This window comes from Benincasa hispida, chromosome 9 (assembly GCF_027475165.1).
Source record: "Benincasa hispida cultivar pf3 chromosome 9, pf3_genome.v1.1, whole genome shotgun sequence".
NCBI classification, from domain to species: domain Eukaryota; kingdom Viridiplantae; phylum Streptophyta; class Magnoliopsida; order Cucurbitales; family Cucurbitaceae; genus Benincasa; species Benincasa hispida.
The window spans coordinates 24,235,846-24,256,163 of NC_143486.1; the positions used below are offsets into that span (position 1 = coordinate 24,235,846).

The 20,318-nt window shown below is 37.1% G+C and overlaps 2 protein-coding genes across 2 annotated transcripts in view; one reads left to right on the forward strand and one right to left on the reverse strand.

The window, feature by feature from the left end:
• The first annotated feature begins 1,628 nt into the window (after positions 1-1,628).
• On the forward strand, positions 1,629-3,887 carry LOC120085180 (methyl-CpG-binding domain-containing protein 4-like). Its single transcript, XM_039041069.2, has 2 exons — positions 1,629-1,823; positions 3,004-3,887. The coding sequence occupies exons 1-2, from the start codon at positions 1,701-1,703 to the stop codon at positions 3,505-3,507; spliced, it is 627 nt and encodes a 208-aa protein (XP_038896997.1). The 5' UTR covers positions 1,629-1,700; the 3' UTR covers positions 3,508-3,887.
• Positions 3,888-4,894: 1,007 nt separating this feature from the next.
• Positions 4,895-20,318, reverse strand: part of LOC120086459 (piezo-type mechanosensitive ion channel component) — a 37,296-nt gene continuing 21,872 nt past the window's right edge. The window contains exons 15-21 of the mRNA XM_039043131.2: positions 17,381-19,854; positions 10,789-11,184; positions 9,932-10,090; positions 8,754-9,263; positions 7,819-7,963; positions 7,589-7,733; positions 4,895-5,423 (exon numbers count right to left, since the gene is read on the reverse strand). Coding sequence (XP_038899059.1) covers positions 5,288-5,423; positions 7,589-7,733; positions 7,819-7,963; positions 8,754-9,263; positions 9,932-10,090; positions 10,789-11,184; positions 17,381-19,854 — 3,965 coding nt within the window. The 3' untranslated portion in view covers positions 4,895-5,287. The remainder of the gene's footprint in view (positions 5,424-7,588; positions 7,734-7,818; positions 7,964-8,753; positions 9,264-9,931; positions 10,091-10,788; positions 11,185-17,380; positions 19,855-20,318) is intronic.

The following is a 20,318-nucleotide window of genomic DNA, read 5'->3' on the forward strand; positions in this document are numbered from 1 at the left end:
ATTGATAGTATAACATGATTAAAGTATGTTCTATTATGAGATTCGATTTATTTATTTATGCATATAGACACTTGAATGCTAGTATGAGATGGTATGTGCTTTCATGGTTGTAATTGATCTGATGATATTGAGGTATACATGTATGTTGTAGAACCATGATGTTGAGGTATATGTGTATGTTGTAGAGCCATGATGTTGAGGTTTATATGTATGTCATAGATTCGTACAATGATGATTATGATGTTGAGATTGTGCAAATGTCCTTACTGATTAGTTAGATGCCCATTAGATTTTGTGTTTCCTTCGGGATTCATTAGTTTGTGTCTCCTTAGGGATTCACTAGATGTAGTGGGCATACTTAACTACAGTAGGATATGACTCAGTCTCCTTCTTGTTTCATGTGCATATGTGTCTCATGAGAACTAGAGCAGTTTATATGTTTCACCAGAGGTGGGTATCTAGAAGATATAGATGCCCAACCTGACCCCAGTAGTGGGGTTACTTACTGAGTATTTCATACTCATTCTTTCTCATGTTGTTGTTTCAGGTAAGGGTAGAGATGTACCGGCGATGGACAAGTAGAATTCGTGATCGAGTCACTGGAACTAGTTTTTACACTTCCGCATCATGAGATTTAAAATTCTTTTCATGTTTCTCTTAATTTTTAGTTTTAGTGTTTAAAACTTACTTTTAAGAATAGTTTTTCAGACTTATTTATTGACCTTTATGATTTATGGGTACTCTACTATTGTTTTAGTGTTTGAATTTAATGAAAGTTTTTTGAACTTACTTTATTTAATTAGCATTTATTTCGCCATAAACAAGTGTCGTTTTGAGTTCCATGCATGTATGTATTTAGTAACGGCCTAACTTAAGTCTTAGAGGGTCGGGTTGTTACAACATACATATAAAACCATTAACCATAGTTTACATGCATACATATAAAACCATTAAATTTAATAAGATCAAATATTTAAATATTAAAGTTCAACTAAGTGGATATCTTGACGAAATATCCTTCAAAAAAAAAAAAAAAAAAGCAACAAATAAAATTTATGAATAGAAAAATAACCAAAATCTATGAGGATTAAATTACAAGTTTAATTCTCAAAAGTTTCAAGTTATTTAATTTTTAAACTAGAAAAAACTATTCAATAATTTTTCGATTTTCAAGTCTATCAAAAGATGTTTGGTCCCCAACTTCTTTTCTTCCTTTATTTTATATATTTATAAAAAATTACACCTTACTATTCTTATACATCAACTCTAGATTTCATCGACTTATTCCATGTTTTTTAAAATTCAATATAAAGTTAGTATAAAAACCTACCCGATAAAATTTGATGTTATATCCAATGTTTAAAATAATATAGATATTGACGTAAATATCGAAGTCTTAATTTTACGAAAATTTTGATGAAAATATCGATAAAATTTTGATTTCAATGGATATTTATGAAAAAAAATATAAATCAAAAAATCAATAAATCAAAAAATAAATTTAAATTAATAAATAAATATTTTAAGATTTCTAAACGAATTGACATGTATATTATTTATATTATATTAACCTGAGTGATATTTTATTATTTAATTATCATATCAATATCACACTATGAAAATACGTAAAATTTAATACTTTGGTTATATCAGCAACAGAAAAATCTTTTAAAATTGTACTTTTAACAAAATATGAAGATATGATTCATTTAACAGCGGCTTTCCGCGGTCGGCAGAGGGAATTAGAGATCACGCCGCAGAGGGAGAGAGGGGGATCGTCGGGCGACATGGCCGCCGCCAGGCCTCCCAAAACGCCGGTGAAGGTACGACGGAAACTGTATCCTCTTCCTCCAATTTATTCTGTATATCCTCCTTAATTTCCCAATGATCTTGATCAGATTCAATTCTCTGTCATTTGGCTTCTCGCAAATTGTAACCCTTAAATTCGGAAGATTGGAAAATAGGTAACTAGAAAATTGATGCTGCTTAAGAAGTACTATGATCTTTCACGGTAACTAAGGAAAAATTATTGAATGTAGCTATAATAATCAAGGGTGCAAAACTATCGGTTACATTGTGGCAGTCTCCTGCAATAATTTCTCAGAAATAGGAGATTTGAACGAGATAATTACTTGAGTTTTGCTTAACTATGGAAACAGGCGGTGTAAGAGAACTTAATATTAGTTTGTAGGTCTAGCTCCAAGTATTTTGTGAGAATTAATGCTCATTTAAGCAGCAATTCAAACATAATCTTACAGTAATTCATCAACGTGCAAGTGTGCTAAAATATTTGTTGGCAGTGGCTGTGGGAAGTTATTTTGATATTCAGTCAGCTGTTCTGGGACACTCAATTTAATTCAGTTGGTTTTTAAGTGTGTGCCTTGCATATAGTCTTTTCTGTAAGTTTGTTTAACAAAGCCAAAAGGTTATTTGAAATCATATTATCATTTGGATGCCCAATTATCTTTCTAATGGAACAATTTGGACAGTGTTTCCAATTCTTGGAGTTAAAAGTTCGTCATAGGTTTAATGCTCATCTGTGAGCATTCTTCTCTAGGCATTTTTATACTTATGATATTGATCTTGTTCTTTTGGGCTCAAGTCCTTTTTGTAGTTGGTGTTGGCCTCAAGCTTTTTTAGGGCTTGATTTTTGTATGTCATTGTATTCTTTATTTTTTGTACTCACAAAGAAGTGAAAGTTAGAGGAGGAAGTGAATTTTCTTATTCTCATGTTTTAGCAATCAAATTTTAGAACTACAACTCCGTTCGATGATATAATATTAAATTTGTCTTCATTCATCAGCTTAAGTTTTTTGGTCAATCAGTGATTTAAGAAACTCATGTAGATTTTAATTTAGAACTTGCTAGGGGTCTTCATTTGTTGTTGCGTTGATTGTTGCATCTATAAATAAGAAATCCACATCTATAAATAAGAAATCCATGTAAGTTATTAGAAGCCTTTTTTGGTGTAGGCTAAGGTGTGCTATTGGTTTCTGTTTACAGTCAGCACGGCTGCCAGTAGGTCTATTTGCTGCACAATGTGAGGAATGCTTCAAATGGAGGTTGATAAGTACCCAAGAGGAGTACGAGGATATTAGAAGCAAGATGATAGAAGAACCATTTACTTGCCCTAGAAAAACCGATACTTCTTGTGACAATCCTCCCGATATCGACTATGATACAACTCGAACTTGGGGAATTGACAAACCCAACATCCCAAAGACACCACACGGTTTCACAAGACGCTTAGTGCTGAGAAAGAATTTCTCTAAATTTGATGCTTACTATGTTACACCCACAGGGAAGACAGTGAGATCCTCTACAGAGATGCTAGCTTTTGTAGAAGCAAATCCAGAATACAAGGATATACCTCTTTCAAGCTTCAGTTTTGCAGTCCCGAAAGTAATGGAAGAAACTGTACCTGAAAGCATTTTGAAAGAGGGCTTAAATAGCAGCAGTGCCAAAAGAATTAAGAAAACAAAGGATGAATCTGCCCATACCAACTGAAAATCAGTTAGGGGGTGTTTGGAGTTAGGAGTTGAGAAGTAGGAGTTTGTGAACTCCACTCCTTATTTAGCCTAAGGAATTTATGGGTCTCATTACTAAAAAACATCAATTTTATATCTTATCAACCTCTTATACTATAGGCCACGGGAGTTCAGAACTCCCTAGACTTCATAATTCCTTACTTTTCACTATTCCACTCATTATCTCAAACACCCCCTTAACGGTTTCCTTGCAGCATTCTTTTACTATTGTTGTTGATCTTAAATCCTTGTGAATGGTTCTAGACTTGAAAGATGTAGAATAGTGATTATCCTATTGTTTGTACCATTTTTTTTTTACAAGTAAGCACAAAGATAGATGCAGTCAAAGCTTATTGCTCATATTGTTGTTTAAGTAAATGTTTTTACTATAATTTACATAGAGCCTTTTAAAAGCCTTGAAAAAACTCCAAAAGGTCAAGAAGAGCGTAACTTTTATTGAGGATCAAGAGGTCCATGATTCAAATAATTCATTCTATTTGTATTAAAAAAAATTTCCAAAATCTAAATTCTTTTTAAGTTATAATTGCGTATCTATCAACAAAAGAAAAAAAGAGAAAAAAATTATCGTTTGTGTCCCTTTTTGTATGGATCCTATGAATTGTGTTAAACATGTTTTATTTGGACACATTGAGAATGTACATTTTAATAATACTTCGAATAAAAACTTGACAAACTGCGGCTCTTTTTCAAATTTAAGATGTATATTACAAAACTTATATACATCACTTAAATTGTGTTCAGAACTGCAACACTGGTATATATGCATAGTATAATTTGATGAAGTTGAAAATTCAGTGTAAGAATTGATATTTCTTGCTAAGTTTAAGTTAAAGTTGATGATTCCTCGAAATATTTGTAGTTAAGTCAACAATTTTTAAGTTTTCATAAGATAATTAAAAGTAATTATTTTTCTAGAAAAGAAAAACTTAAAAAAATATATCAAATAAAAATACTCTTAGAGGAGGTTCTAGGAGTGCCCAACTCCAAGTATTTTTCCAAACTCATTTCTCTAATTCATCATTGACTAAGTTCTTAAAACACTTTTTTCACTTAAAAAGTTACTGCAAACAAGCCCTTATTCGACTATGTTATACAAATCCATAATCCTTGCATTCTACATCTATCCGTTGAAATGAAAATTATATTTCCGAGTTTAAGCTCATACTCATTGATATGAGAGTGCAAGAGACAATGCTAGATCAATGTTAGACACTTAAGTTGTTTGGTATAATGTGGATTTTTTTAGTTTAATAGTTACAAAGTGAGGCATGAACCAACGATCTTAGATTCTATTTACTTTTAGTGATGTGATTAAACATCAACGAAAAGAGTAGAAACGATAATAATTGATAGTGCAACTGAGAAACTGGCTCTTTTAATTAAAGTCAGCATCTAAACTATATAAACAACTAAAAGAAAAAAAGTGAAAAACAAAGCTCTCAACCCTACATTCACTTGCAGAATTAGTATGAAAGCCTGATCCCTCTTCTTTTGAAGCTAAAATTTATGCATTACACTAACCAGATAACATCTATAAATGTGAATGTTTAATCCACAATTAATTTTTTCCTAGTATTCAACATATACTAAGGAAACATAGCATGTTCTCAAGAACGCACCGATCATGAGGTTGGCTTTCACTATAACTGTTGTTAGTAGTATACGTATGCGTATCTGGGCCCCATGTTTCAATAATGACGATCTAGGTATCTGGTAAATGTTTGCTTAGACTTTACTGTCTAATCTATTTTTGTGTATTCAAGCAGCATGTGAGGGGACCTGTAGATTTTCACTAGTGTCCAGTATAAGACCTCTTCAACTCCAAGCTCTCCCTCAGCTCTAGCAGCATATATGTCTTCACAAATGGCAATCAACCTATAACAATATTTCAACACATAACCAATTCGTATTAGAAGAGGTAGTTGACCAGAAATATATTGAGGTTATACAAAATGGATACAAGATAAATCAAACAAGTTATCAGTTATCACCGTATAGTATAACTGTGACGTCCCGAAAATTTGTAAGGTTGAAAAAAAAAAGGATTTTATTTTGGAGTTTAGGGTTGTTGGTTGAGAGTTTTGGGGGATTTCTTTTTTTTTTTTTTTAATTGGAAAAGAAGAAAAAAAATATTATATATATATATATATATATATATATTGTAACGTCCCAAATTTTTTTTCCTATTGTACTTTTGGTAATTTCTAGTGCTAAAGGGCATTTTTGGAATTTTGGAAATTTAATTGGATTACTGAGTTGTAATTACTAATAAAGGGATGTTTCAATTTAATTGTTTAATCAAAGAAAATTGTGAAATTTGGACTTTTGTCATTTGAATTTAATTTTGGAGTTATTGTCGAAAATTGAAGTCATTTTGGAGAAAAGTGGCTGAGTTTTGAATTGGAAGTTATTGGAGAAAAAAAAAAGAATAAGTGTTGAAGGGAAGAAATAAAATAACATAAAATAAAATACAAAAGAATAAAATAAAATAAATATATTATATTATATTATTTATTTATTTTCTTATTCCTTTCCCTTTCTTTTTCTTCCCTCATGCAACACCCCCTCCCTCAAAATTTTCCCTCCCTGCCTCAGGTCCTAAGCAACCTCCAGTCGTCCATTCGCGTTGCCTCCCTCTCACGCTGATCAACCTAGCCGTTTCAGTCGCGTCGTCGAGCCCCCTCTTCCGACCACGAGCATCTGTTCAGCAGCGTGCCTCCCGAGTCAACTCGACTCCCTACAGTCGCCACCACTCGATTCACGCTATCACCCGTGTCTCCGATCGTTGAACCCCGATGGTATCGCTCGCCAACCCGCGCTGGTCTCTGTGGGTTGTAGGTTGTCGCCCAGAGTCTCGAGTTCCACGGTCATTCGTGCCCAAATCTGAAGACCCACACCCAAACGGCCAGGTCGCTTGCCGTCAGTCACGCAAGGGTGCTTCGGATCCGTCGTTTCTCGTCATTTGTGCTGCCAACAGTAAGGGTCGTTGGAACTTGTGGATTTGGGGTAAGATTGTGTTATTTTAATTGGATTTATTGGCTAATGGTGTTCTGCTTCAATCTATTGACACATTTGTTTGGGCTTTAAAATCGAATTTTGGAGAAGCTTTGAAGTTAAAAGTGTACTGTCAAGAGGATTTGGTTGTGGTTTCGACAAGCTTACCCGGATCTTTGTTGATCATTTTTGATATCCACTAAGTAATGGCTTATTCACTGATTCAGTTGTGAGATAAAAGGTTGGAATTGAAGGTTCAAAGCGGCTGTCCATCGAGAGTAAAGGTTGGATTTGTGACTAGAGTTGTTGGGTTGTATTGATTTTGTAGCATGGGGTGATGTTCTGACCAATACACTTTGGGTAAGATTATTGGGAATTATTTGGTTAATTTGGTTATTGGAACTAAGCTCTTTTTATTAATTGTAAATTTGGTTTATGTGTAGGCCTGATTCAAGATTCATCTAAGCTAGGAGGAAGATTATTTTGCTAGTCGCTTAAACATAATTTTGAGTAAGTAATCTTACTACTGGAACTGTCCATGGGCCAGGCACTAGATGTAGTTAGTATGATAGATAATAGTATGACAGAACGATGACATGATGGACTGATAGTTTAGTATAACCGATGATTGAGGAAATCTAAAAGATTTATACTTGTGCACATAGATACTTGAATGCTAGCATGAGATGATATTTGATTCTATGAGGTTGTATGAGATGATGTTGAGGCATATATGTATGTCATAGAACCATATTGTGATAATTATGATGTTGAAACTATGATAGTGATTTTACTGATTAGTTAGAATGCCCACTAGATTTTGTGTCTCCTTTGGGATTCATCGGGTTTGTGTCTCCTTCGGGATTCATCGTTGCTATTTTAATCTAAAAATCTTTTTCTGCATAGATCTTATGCTTTGTTGTAGAAAAGTTTGTCGTCTGAAACTTTCTTTGAAAGCCTGATTATAATATATAAACTAATGTTCTCGTCGTTCAACGAATAAGAAAAGCAGAGATAGATTGGAAATGTGAATTTAGTTACATTACCTGTCACAAGAAGGAAGATTCTCATAGGGAATTCTCATTCTCAAGTCAGAGCATTGAAGCCTTATAAAACGGCCAACTGCTAGAACAAAGGTTATGTAAAGACCCCAGATGCTGAACTTGCTGAGAGTGTCACCCAGAATGCCCTCTGAAAGAAATGTTAAGGTCAGTATTATCATTTTGAAACTTCATTCTATTAATCATCTCTGTTAGATGCTTTTAATCAGACTCACGAGGTGGTATTTCCTCAGAGATTACAAAGGCTACTGGTCCGGTGAAAGATCCACATTCACTGACGTTTATTGGCTGGATGTCATGGAAGGACCACCATTTGTAATTGTTACGGTTCAAGATGAGATCAGCACTGACGAAACTTTCCTGTAAATGATAACCGGATCAGTTGTTTGAATAAAATCTCACACAAGCATAGAAATGATATCAGTTGCTTCTGTCTCAGTAGATGAAGAACAATGACCCCAGATCTAGAAATCCTCAATCAGTGAACTGCACCATGAGTTTCCTTACTGTGATTTGATTCATGAGTTTTCAAACATGCAATTAAGTTCTGCAGAATAATCTAGTTTGGTCCCTGTCTTTAATCCAAGTTTTTAAGCATACAATCTAGCCCCTAAATTAAGTGTACAATTTGTATTCCCTACGTTTGTAAGCGTACGATGTGAATAACCTCAATCGTAATCAAATTAAATTTGCAAAATGCTCAAGTAAACGTGATTAAAAGTAATCCACGATTAAGGCCCATTACGATCGACCAATCAATGGAATCTCCATAATAATATCACCAATTTTGATTATGAATTGGTAAATATGGCTTAAGTGTAACTAATCTAGAAGTTATATGCATGGTAAGACTCTTGTTAAATCTCAATCAATCCAAAAGCTTAAGCTAAAAGGTCACAGGAAACTTAATTATATCATTGCTCTACACTCCCCCTTACTTGTGAGCTAAAATTTATAATAAGTCCAACAATTAAAAATTAATATTAATTGGAGAGAAAATGACATTACGAGATTTGAAAACATAGGACGTCTTTTTTATACCATGTTAAATCACCAATGACCTAAAAGTTTAAGCTAATGAGTTATGTAAATTTAATTATATCAATACCTTAACAAATCTTAACGACAAAAATATCGGTGTAGGGAATACCTCTTGTTCCAGAGGTCTAACATCGCCAGAGCCTGTGACACGGAAGTATCTTTGGTAAACATTTTTTATCCGAAAGCCATTCAACGAGCCATTCAGAACTTTCTGGACATCAGATTGACTGGGAAGATCCCGAGGATCAATGACTCGGTCATATTTTACAACTTCTTTCCCTTTTGGTCTGTCCCTGGTGAGTATCCAAGTGAAAGAAATGCTTATATCTTGGTTCCGGTCAAGGGAATGGATGAATCTGGACTGAACCACACCAGGGACAAGCCACAGGACACTTGCATCAGCTTGACAACAAATTAACTGAATATCATCCTGATTATATGGACTCAGATAACCTCCAGGATCAAGAACCATATTTGCATTCAATTTGTCCCATGAGATCTTTTCACAAAGAGTAGTCTGGTAGAGAGTCAATTTTCCTGAAGTTGTCTTGATATCCACCTGGCAACTGGCATCTTTGATTGGGTTTGCAACATTTGTTGGGTTGCCACTACTGTACATCTGTAACAAAAAGGAGTTTCAATTGTTAGCAACATTCAAAATTAATTTGTCAAGTGGAGATTTTTTATTAAAACATACATGTACGGATGAATATCTATTATCTATCTATCTATATATATATATTGAATGCCCTTCGAAAGCCTTCTTTTCTCTAAACAATCTCTTACAAGTTCTAATCTCGAGTTCTTCAATAATTTTTATTATCCTATCCTTCACAATACCATTGGTATGCAAGAAGATTATAAAAGAATCATAAATTTAATGGACGGAGTGCAAATTATGACAAAACCAAAATATTAACCTTTTATGTCATTATGTGGAGAGTGTAAATCTTTCAATTGCAAATAATAAACGATAATTAATTAGATCTTTTGACATTAGAGAACTTCTAAATGGTAAGCATGTCCCTCTTTTGATTAAAAGAGAAACCCCGAGGCTCATAAAATGATAAAAAGGGAAGAAAATTTTGGTAAATATAGAAAAACAGAAAATAGAGAAGCAGCACTTCATTGGGTCCTAAAACATGTATTTTATTTTCCTTTTTCTTTTTGGATAATTGGGATATCGGGCCTACTCATTGCAGTATCTTCATGGGAACCCAAAACATTAATAAATTTCACTAGATATAAATTTGGGCATACAACAATTAATGCTCTGAAGTTCCTTACCAGCATTGGAGCCCAGATCACACAGATTAATATGAAGAACAGGCATATTCCATTGCAACATTTCGTCATTACAGTTTGCTTATCTCCTTGTTTGTGCTGAGATCTATTTAAGACTGCATCACATTTAACAAGGTACAAGCTTGCATTTATGTCCTCCAGCTGAGAAAAGAAATTCATCTATTATTTTAAACTCGACATTCCAGACCGCAGGGTGGATCAGAAAATATAGAAGAAAACACAAAACTATCAAGAGCTTACACATAAACTTTGTGGGTTGAATCAATTAGACTCCTAAACTAATAATTGTATTAATTAAAAACTCTAAACTTTCAAAGGTGAAATCAATTTAGACCCACCGTTACGATTTTGTTTTAAAATTCACAATGCGTAAATCTCACACGTGTACAGTTTCTTTAATGTAGAGATAAATTCAATATTAGAGAGAAATGTTGGAATCAAGTTGATACAAGTAATTTTGAAAAACATGAACAGTTTTTTCTCCTCTTCTTCCTTTATTTTTCCCTGCTCATTTAGGAAGAACTATGATAGTAGGTTTTAGGGAGTAGAATATTGCTGTTTAGGTGATATTAATTTATTTTTAAATGAAATCAAGTGAAAACAGTTTTGAATCACTTAACAAAAAGTTTAAATTGATCCACTTAAGTAAGTTTAGAATTTTAATTAATACAATTGTCAATCTATGGTTTTAATGACTACAATCTAAAAGGTTGAAGGGCACAAATAGACTTTTCTCTAAAATTTATTCGAGCCATAATATTCCTATATTATCTATAAGATTAAGATCTCAACAAGGTGTTTCAAATAAAATGGTAAATTTAGAACAATGAAATAATCACCTTTAGCCAATCGTACATGGTCAGAGAAGTTGTTGTGCATGACCAGTCCAGCACACATCGTAATTCATATAAGAAGGGAAGAGCCCGATAAAGCCTATACCCCAAATAGTTAATTCTTGAAACTTCACTCGTCAAAAATTGCCGATATAAGGTGCTTTTGTGTGGGAGACCATATCGAATTTGTATTGCTTGCAGTGTTAAAGAAACTGCCTTTGCAAGAAATATAGCTCGAAGTGCCAACTCTCCAGCGTGCTGATTGGAAGGCTCCATTTGCCATGCATACTCCGTTACCGCATAAGTAAAGAGAACAAGATTGAAAAGGTAAAAGATCACTTTACCGATGGCAAATGAGCAGAGGTATATGCATCGATCGAGCACAATCAAGAAGAATATTATCTGAGGCACAGAATATATTTAGTTAAGAGTAGCAGATGACATATCAAAGCTACGTGAGTCATGAAACCTTAAATTTGATTCTACATTGCATCTCTTCTAGTTACTTCAGAAAAGTTTTCCATAAAATTTAAGGACTTCATGCACAAGCGGTGCACATCATGCAATAACTGTCCCAGCACAATGTGGTAAAATGAAAATGCTCAGCAGGATATCTATCATGGCAGCAAGCTAGGAACATTCCACCAATAACACTTATTGCATCCTTAGAATAGACGCAACAAGATAAGGGAAGCTTATACATTCAATCATGCAACTTCATATGGACAAAATTTTGGAACCAATTATCTTCAAAATACCGTTAACTAAGTTCTCTATTGCTTTCATAGCATTATTAAACATGCAGTTTCGCACTTTGTGTGCACAAACAACTACACCCCTACGAACATTTCTTTTTTATTTTTATTTTTTTACTTTAATGAAAACATATGTACTCAAAATTCTCTGTTAAGATTCCAAGTCCTAACTCGGCCCTGTTCACGGATTCACACCAAGGAACGAACGATAGCAACAAAAAAAAGTAACAGGAAGATAGAAAGAATACAGCTCAGACATAATAACTTTCAATTAATAAAGGAGCGAAATGTAAACGAAATACCAAACTACAATCTTCCCAAAATGAAAACAACAACCACAAAACGAAGGAGTTCAACGGAAATTCGAGAGAGCTGGGAAATCTCTCCATAAAAGCTCCTCAACTCTTATTTATCTTCACCTCTATTTTTCTCTTTACCATGGTTTCCGACTGCCCTATTTAACAGCTGATGGTGGTCCCTGGTCTTAACCGAATTCTCCTCCCACTATACCTCCTGAAAAAGAATCCTCTCCAACTTCTTTTGTAACAAACTTCTCTAGTCCATTTCCCTTTTTGACCCTCCTCTTATAAGTGTAAATTATCGGGGGTTTTACAAAATACCGCATCTCTCGAAATGCACCTTGTCCTCAAGATGAAACGTTGGGAATTGTTGTTTCATGGCTGGTGTGGACTCCCAAGTGGCCTCACTCTCTGGCATATTCTTCCACTTAACCAACCATTCTTGAGTAGTTAACTCACCATTCCACCTTATTCCTAACACTAGTTTAGGACTAACCTGTAATTCGAAGTCTTCCGATAGTATAGAAGGAAGATGTTGTACTTGCTACGCTTGTCTGAGTTTCTTCTTGAGTTGAGACACATGGAACACATTGTGAATGGCTGCTTCTGGCGGCAGGTTCAAACGGTAGGCGACTTCCCCAATCTTTTATGATATTTGGTAGGACCATAGAACCTTGGAGACAAATTTTCACTTATTTTTCTAGCCAAGGATCGCTGACGATATGGTCTAAGTTTAAGAAAGACTTCATCCCCCACTTCATATTGCAGCTCCCTTCTATGTAGAACAGCATTTTTCTTCATCCTATTCTGCGCTATCACCAAGTTTTCTTTAAGGGCGTTCAAAGCCAAGTCTCTTTCTCTCAGTTGCCTTTCCACAGTGTCGTTTGATGATTTTCTATCCCCATAATAAACTAGTGGTGGGGGAGGCCTACCATAAACCGCTTGGAATGGAGTGGTCCGAATTGAGATATGAAAAGTAGTGTTGTACCAAAGTTCAGCCCATGCCAACCATTTGTTCCATCGTGAGGGTTGTTCGCTGCAAAAACATCTCAAGGCATCGATTTACTCTCTCGGTTTGGCCATCTGTCTGAGGATGGAAAGCAGTGCTTCTTTTCAGCTAAGTTCCCAAGGTGGTGAACATCTCCCTCCAAAAATTACTTAAGAAAATTTTGTCTCGATCAGTGGTGATGGACTTGGGTATGCCATGATGTTTGATCACTTCTTGGGTGAATGCCTCTGCCACTTGTTTAGCTGAGAAGGGGTGTTTCAAAGGAATGAAATGTCCATACTTACTTAGACGATCCATAGCCACTAGTATGGTATCATAATCCCTTACTCTCGGCAAACCTTCTATGAAATCCATGGTCCATTCTTCAATTATCAATTCAGGAATGGGAGTGGCTGTAGCAACCCTGCTGGTGACAATGACTCTGTTTTATTCCTCTGGCAGACTTCACAACCTTCCACATACCTTTGTATGTCCGCCTTCATTCCTGGCCAATGAAGTTCTCCATTCATCCTTTTGTAAGTTCTCAAAAATCCGGAATGGCCCCCTAACACCAAATCATGGAAAGTATGTAATAGGGTCGGGATCTACGATGACTTGCGAAGGATGACTTGCCTCCCTTTGTACAACAACCTATTGTTCTTCCATTGGTAATTCGGTTTTCCTTTCGGGTCTTCCTTTAATATTGCAATGATCTGTTGAAGTTCCTCGTCGTTTTCCACCTCCTTGATGATTAACTCCATATCCACTACGGCCGAGGTTATCAATGTGTGTAACTCTGCTATTGGGGGAACGCGTGATAGGGCATCTGTTGCTTTATTTTGTAGACCATGTTGGTAGAGAATTTCAAAATCATAGCCCAGAAACTTGGTAAGCCATTGTTGGAATTGGGGTTGCACTTCCCTCTGCTCGATTAAGAACCTTCAAGGCCTTTTGGTCGGATATGACTGTAAACTTCCCTCCCAAAAGGTAGTGCCTCCACTTTTGAACTACCAAAACCATTGCCATCAGCTCCCTTTCATAGATTGATTTGGCCTGGACGCGTGGGGATAGTTTTTGGCTGAAATAGGCGATTGGTTTCTCCCCTAGAGATAGCACAGCGCCTAGACCGATCCCCGAAGCATCAGTCTCAATGATGAATGGCTTGGCGAAATCCGCAGAGCTAACACCGAGTAGGAAATCATTTGCCTTTTCAATTCTTCAAACGCTCTGGTCGCCTCCTCATTCCAAATGAATCCATTCTTTTGAAGTAATCGGGTGAGAGGTGCTGCCATTACACTATATCCCTTTACAAACCTCCGATAGTATCCTGTTAGCCCAAGAAAACCCCGCAACTCTGTCACGTTTGTTGGTCGTGGCCAATTTACCATGGCTTGAATCTTCTCTCCATCCGCCTCTACTCCTTGTGGTGAAATCCAATGCCTCAGGTATTGTATCCGTTCTTGACAAAAACGCATTTCTTTTGATTCGCATACAGCTTGTTATCCCTCAGGACGTTGAACACTACTCCCAAGTGAGTCTCGTGGGTGGAAGGATCAGGGCTGTACACAAGTATGTCGTCAAAGAACACAAGAATGAAGCGACGTAGGAAAGGGCGAAAAACCTAATTCATAAGTGATTGTAAAGTGGCAGGTGCGTTGGTGAGTCCAAACGGCATCACTAGGAATTCATAATGCCCCTCGTGAGTGCGGAAAGCTGTCTTCTCAATGTCATTTTCCTCATTCTGATTTGGTGATAGCCTAACTTGAGGTCGAGCTTGGAAAACAACGCAGCTCCATATAGTTCATCGAAAAGTTCTTCTATAACCGGTATTAGAAATTTATCGGCAATGGTCAATTGGTTAGCTTTCGGTAGTCAACACAGAAATGCCATCCCCCATCCTTCTTCTTGATTAACAACACCGGACTAGAGTAGGGGCTTCTGCTGGGGCGTATGAATCCGGGCTGCATCATTTCCCTCACCAGCTTTTCTATTTCTTCCTTCTGCGCGTGGCCATACTTGTACGGTCGAACATGAATAGGATCCTAGCCTTCCTTGATAGTGATCCGGTGGTTGACTGCCCTTTTAGGAGGAAGCGTAGCTGGCATTTCAAAAACATCCTAGTTTTGTTGTAAAAGTGCTAAAATCATTAACGTTAGCTTAGTTGGAACTTTGGCCTCATCCTCTTGCTCTGTCCCCTCTTCATTCTCGATCTCCAGATGTTGAAAATCCACTAAGAACCCCGGATCATCTTCCTCCTATTGTTTACTCAGGGTCTTGAAAGATACTTCCACCTTTGTGAGGGATGGATCTCCTCGTAAGGTTATGTGTGAGTCTCCCGACCAAAAAGTCATGGTTAACGAAGGCCAGTGGATGCTCATGAAGCCGGTAGTGCACAACCAAGGCATCCCCAACACCACATTCATCCGACCAAGCTCCATTGCCAAAAAGTCCGCCCTCACCACCAACCCTCGCAATCTAAGCTCCACGTTTTTACATACTCCCTTCCCTTCAATTTCGCTTCCATTGCCAATTATTACCCCAAATTTCGTCGGGTGTTTTAAAGGAATTTCGAGCTCCCTCACGGTATCCTGATGGATGAAGTTGTGTGTTGCTCCCGGGTCAATGAGCACCAACACCTCCTTCCCCCTTATTTCTCCTCTCAGTTTCATGGTCCCCTTTACAGAAAACTCTAGTAGCGATTTCAACACAAGCTCGGCTTTCTCCATGACTTCTACGTTTTTCAGTTCGAGTTTCTCTTCCTCTTCTTCAACTTCTTCCACTACCAGGTCTTCTTCCTTGTTGGCTATGAAGAGCATTAGCTGTCGATTCTCTCTTACCTTACAACGGTGCCCGGGTGCATACTTCTCATTGCACCGGAAGCAAAGGCCCTTATCGAGGCATTCTTTGAACTCTTGAGTCCGACAATCTCTTCAAGGGGGTTTCTTTCTTCAATGGGAAATTCTTGACCGGTATAGATACTTGTTTCATGGGCAGGACCTTGTGCCCCTTCACGTGATTTTTTTCTGAGTACTCCTTCTTACCTTGTTGGGCCTCCTTTTTTTCTAAGCCCACCAACCCCCATATCACTTAGTGCTAACTTCAGGGCCAAGTTCCTATCGTTCACAAGTTGGGCTTCGCGCATACACTAATCCAATGTTTTAGGGTTACGGCTGATTACTTCCGCTTGCAATGCCAGTTCCAGCCCGTTCATGAAGGCATCCTTCAGCACACTCTCTGATAGCTCCGGTAAGGGTGCCGAATACGTGACAAATTTTTTTACATAGTCTGGATAGGAACCGTCTTGCCTGATTTTCAGCAGTCGAGCGCCTAAAGTTCCTTCACCAACGGTTCTATAGTGCTCAAAGAGTCTCTTCTTCAGTTCCTCCGAAGTGGTTATGGCCTTCCGGTTATTACTCCATCGAAACCAAACTACCTCGTCTGGGGCGAAACTAACAGCAGCCACCTTGACCTTCTCTGCGTCTGATAGCTCATGTATGTCAAAGTAGTGTTTAGCGCGGTACACTCAAGACTCCGGATTTTCCCCTGTAAAAAGAGGTATTTCTAAACGTTTATACTTACCTTTATCCGTGTTTCCAACTCCGTGCGTTTGGGACGATTCTGCCCCGTCCGATTTCCCTTTTGCTTTGAAAGTACTTCCTTTGGTAATCACCGTTTCCTCCTTCCTCCAAGCGGAGTTACTTTCTCTGACTTCTTCCGTCAGCTTCTCAATATTCTTGCATAATCCGCACAGCAGTTCCTTCAATCCGACCATCTCCTTCTCACTCGTCTCCATCCTCTCTTCAATTTGTTTTTGAGTCATTGCTCGACTCTTCCCCAGAATTATGGCTCTGATACCACTTGTTAAGACTCCAAGTCCTAACTCGGCCCTATTCACGGATTCACACCAAGGAACGAACGATAGAACAAAAAAAAGTAACAGGAAGAGAGGAAGAATACAGCTCAGACTTAATAACTTTCAATTAATAAAGGAGCAAAATGTAGCTGAAACACCAAACTACAATCTTCTCAAAATGAAAACAACAACCACAAAACGAAGGAGCCCAGCGGAAATTCGAAAGAGCTGGAAAATCTCTCCATAAAAGCTCCTCAACTCTTATTTTATCTTCACCTCTATTTTTCTCTTTACCATGGTTTCTGACTGCCCTATTTAACAGCTGATGGTGGTCCTTGGTCTTAACCGAATTCTCCTCCCACTATACCTCCTGAAAAAGAATCCTCTCCTCCAATTTCTTTTTGTAACAAACTTCTCTAGTCCATTTCCCTTTTTGCCCCTCCTCTTATAAGTGTAAATTATCGAGGGTTTTACATTCTCATTAGTCCCTTTGGTTAACTTCACCACTAAGGGCTAATGAAGAAGCTAAAATGGCACTATGTGGATAATGTTGTTTCTCTCTTGAATTGTTTTAAAAATAAAAAATCCAGATCATAAGGAGGAGAACACCTCCTACAATTGTCAAATCTGTAAATCAAGAATGGATAATATGAAAGTAACAAGATTTTAATCACAAAGAAGTATATTTGATAGTTACACTTACCATCAAGATGAACACAAACTCTTTGGGGAATTGATCCTCTAGTTGATACACGTCAAGAAACTCACTATTATTTTTAATGACAGATTGGTAGAAAATTGCAACGAAGAAGAACACTGTCAAATCTGCACCAAATACGTAGGCATATAGATCAATTTCCCTTTTGCCTCCCCCAATCACAGAGAGTATTTGATATGGGAATCCTGTTTTTTCAACAAGTCCATTGCGTTGTGCAAGCCGAATCTCATTTGCTACATCAGCTGCAGGAGTAAGAGAGTCACACCATTCTGCACAAGTATCAGTTGAAGGAGAAGAATATACTACCTCTAGAACAACCAAGGCCACCTTTGTATTTTCTTTACTCCTTTCAATGCTCTGGACATGGACTCTACTAGAAAAAGGACAAAGTCGACGGTTCTGTTCCTTACATCTCTCATCATGGATAATTTGAAGCATCTGATTTATTCCAGATTCAATCCTCTCTGGCTGAATCCCATCTTCTGGCCATATTTGGACATCCAAAGACACCTGGATAAAGTAAGGTGGAGATTCTGCTCCTTGCGTCAGTGATTTCCAGTACTTGCACAAACTCCTGAGTACAAACATCATCATTTTTCTCCCTAGGTATAGGAGTTCATATGCCTTCTCAGTCAAACCATAATGTCCAAGACTCTGTCTTCTGGGGACAGCATTTTTATTGAGGGCATTAGAGGACATCCACTCGCCATCTTTTGCAGTTATAGAACTTTGCAATAGAGTAAATAAATAAACAAGGAACAGAGGCAACGAACTGACAACAAAGGATGAAGTAATTCTATGTGTAGGAAATCCCAGTTCCTGTAGCAGGTCCGAATTAATATTCAACCCACAATGCTGGATGATTATCTGGTACAGATACTGTAGCAATATGTACAATTCTGTGTAAATTAGCATGACAACCCAAAACATATAACCAGGACCAGTATTTACACACAGGGCATAGACAAAGAGAGCTGCAAGGTAAAACATGGAAAGTAAACTGAAGTTCCACAAAAAGACGAGGATGAAGCAACAATAACAGACGACATCATTGTTGGTCCGCATTTGAGCCCATATGTGACGAAAAATCCTTCCCAACTGCATACTTGCAGGGTCAGAACTCTTATCAGATTGCAGTGAGGAAGAACGCTCTAAATGTGCATACCTAGTTTCCTGGCTCTCTATCTGATCATAAACTCTGTCCTCATTATTGCTCTGTTCATTAATGTCATCATCTTGGGTGACATTCAAGAAGCTTGCAAGATTGCTAACAGCTTGATTTCCAATAGACTGTACCTGGGAAACACCGTCACCTATGAACTGTACAGCAGACATTAATGGGTTTCCTTTTGCTGAACCTTTATGTTTCCTTTTTCTATCCAAATCCAAAGATACATCTGAAATTTGAGAATCAACTTCACAAATTTCTGCAACTGGTAATTCCATTGAGTGCATTCTCGACTCTGTTGTTATTCCTATTCTCATATTAGCAAGAGACTCCTGCAATTCAGGATGGGGAGAAGAATCTTCTCTAATTATCTGCTCTGCATTCCCAAGTGTTCCCTCTATATCAGTGGTCATTGCATCGTCATGTATCCTAGAGGTGCTTCGCTTTCTAAAGGATTCATTCCCTGGACTTGGAGAAACATTATTGCCATCAACAGATGAGTTCATGTTGTGAAGCTGGATTTGCAAATTGAGCATCTCTGATTTCATCTTCTCGACTTGCAAGTTGCGCTGCCGTTTGCTTTCCTCAGAATCACGGATATGTTGTAGCTGTTCAGTTTTCCAAGCAGCTTTTTTTTCCTGCTCACGAACAATAGCACCAATTTGTTCAGCTTCAAGATACCGACATACATATTCGAACTCTTGAGAGGAGAACATGTATGACTGGAGTGAGACCAACATGAAGATAATAATTTCAACGAGAGCAGATCTTGCAGTAATTCGAAATCCATAATCATATTTGTAAAATCCAATCATCTCAAATATGTAATGCATGGTTTCACACTTGCCAGCACTAACTTCTCCTACAAATGGAGATTGGTAGGCTAGAGATAGAATAATAAGAGCAAAGTTGTATGCACGCAAGAACTTGAATACTTTGTTCTTCTTCTTCAGTATTTCAAGTCTTAATCTAAAGAAAACCAGTGCGAAGGCAAGATAGCCAAGATGTAGTACATCATATTCAAGAGTTCCAGTAATCAAAATCAAAGCCAGGACAAGATCCAACAAATGACAATAGCAATAGAGCCTCAGGTAGTCAAGGATAGTCCACATGCTTTTTGTTTCAAAGGATAGATCCCTCCAAACAAAAGTATTTTTGCGTTGGGACATCATTTTACGATAAGTAGATGATAGTGAGAAACCGGGTAAATGGTCAGCACGGAGTTTCAGAGATGAAAGCATGAACACCACAAAATAACTGAAAAGCATCCTTGAATCATCGACAGTTAGTCCTGCATAACAAGTAACATGGACATTACACACCAAAATAAGGAGAAACTATGTCTTTGGAAAAGCTCCAAGATAAATAATAACAAGCAAAATTGCGGCTAAATTTTTAGTATGCCAATGTCCCAATGCAAGTGGTAGGCTGGCTACAAGGAAAGCAAAAGTAACCGTCACAAACTAAGCATATTCGTTCTACAGCAAAAAATATTCTATCAACAACCTTAAAGTTTTTAAGCTATAAAAGAATTTTGAGGATAAGTTTCTACCAAAAGGGTTTGAGAAACCATACCATATTTTAACCCCTTCTTTCAATTAAAGGTTGAAGTAATTATTAAAAGGAGAGATAGAGAGAACTTGCAATTGCAATCCTCAAGCAAATAAATCTATAGTTCAGGTCTTTCAAAGCTGTATCTGGAACCATGGTTCAAAATATTTGTTTTACCTAATTGTCTGACATGTTAATAATCAA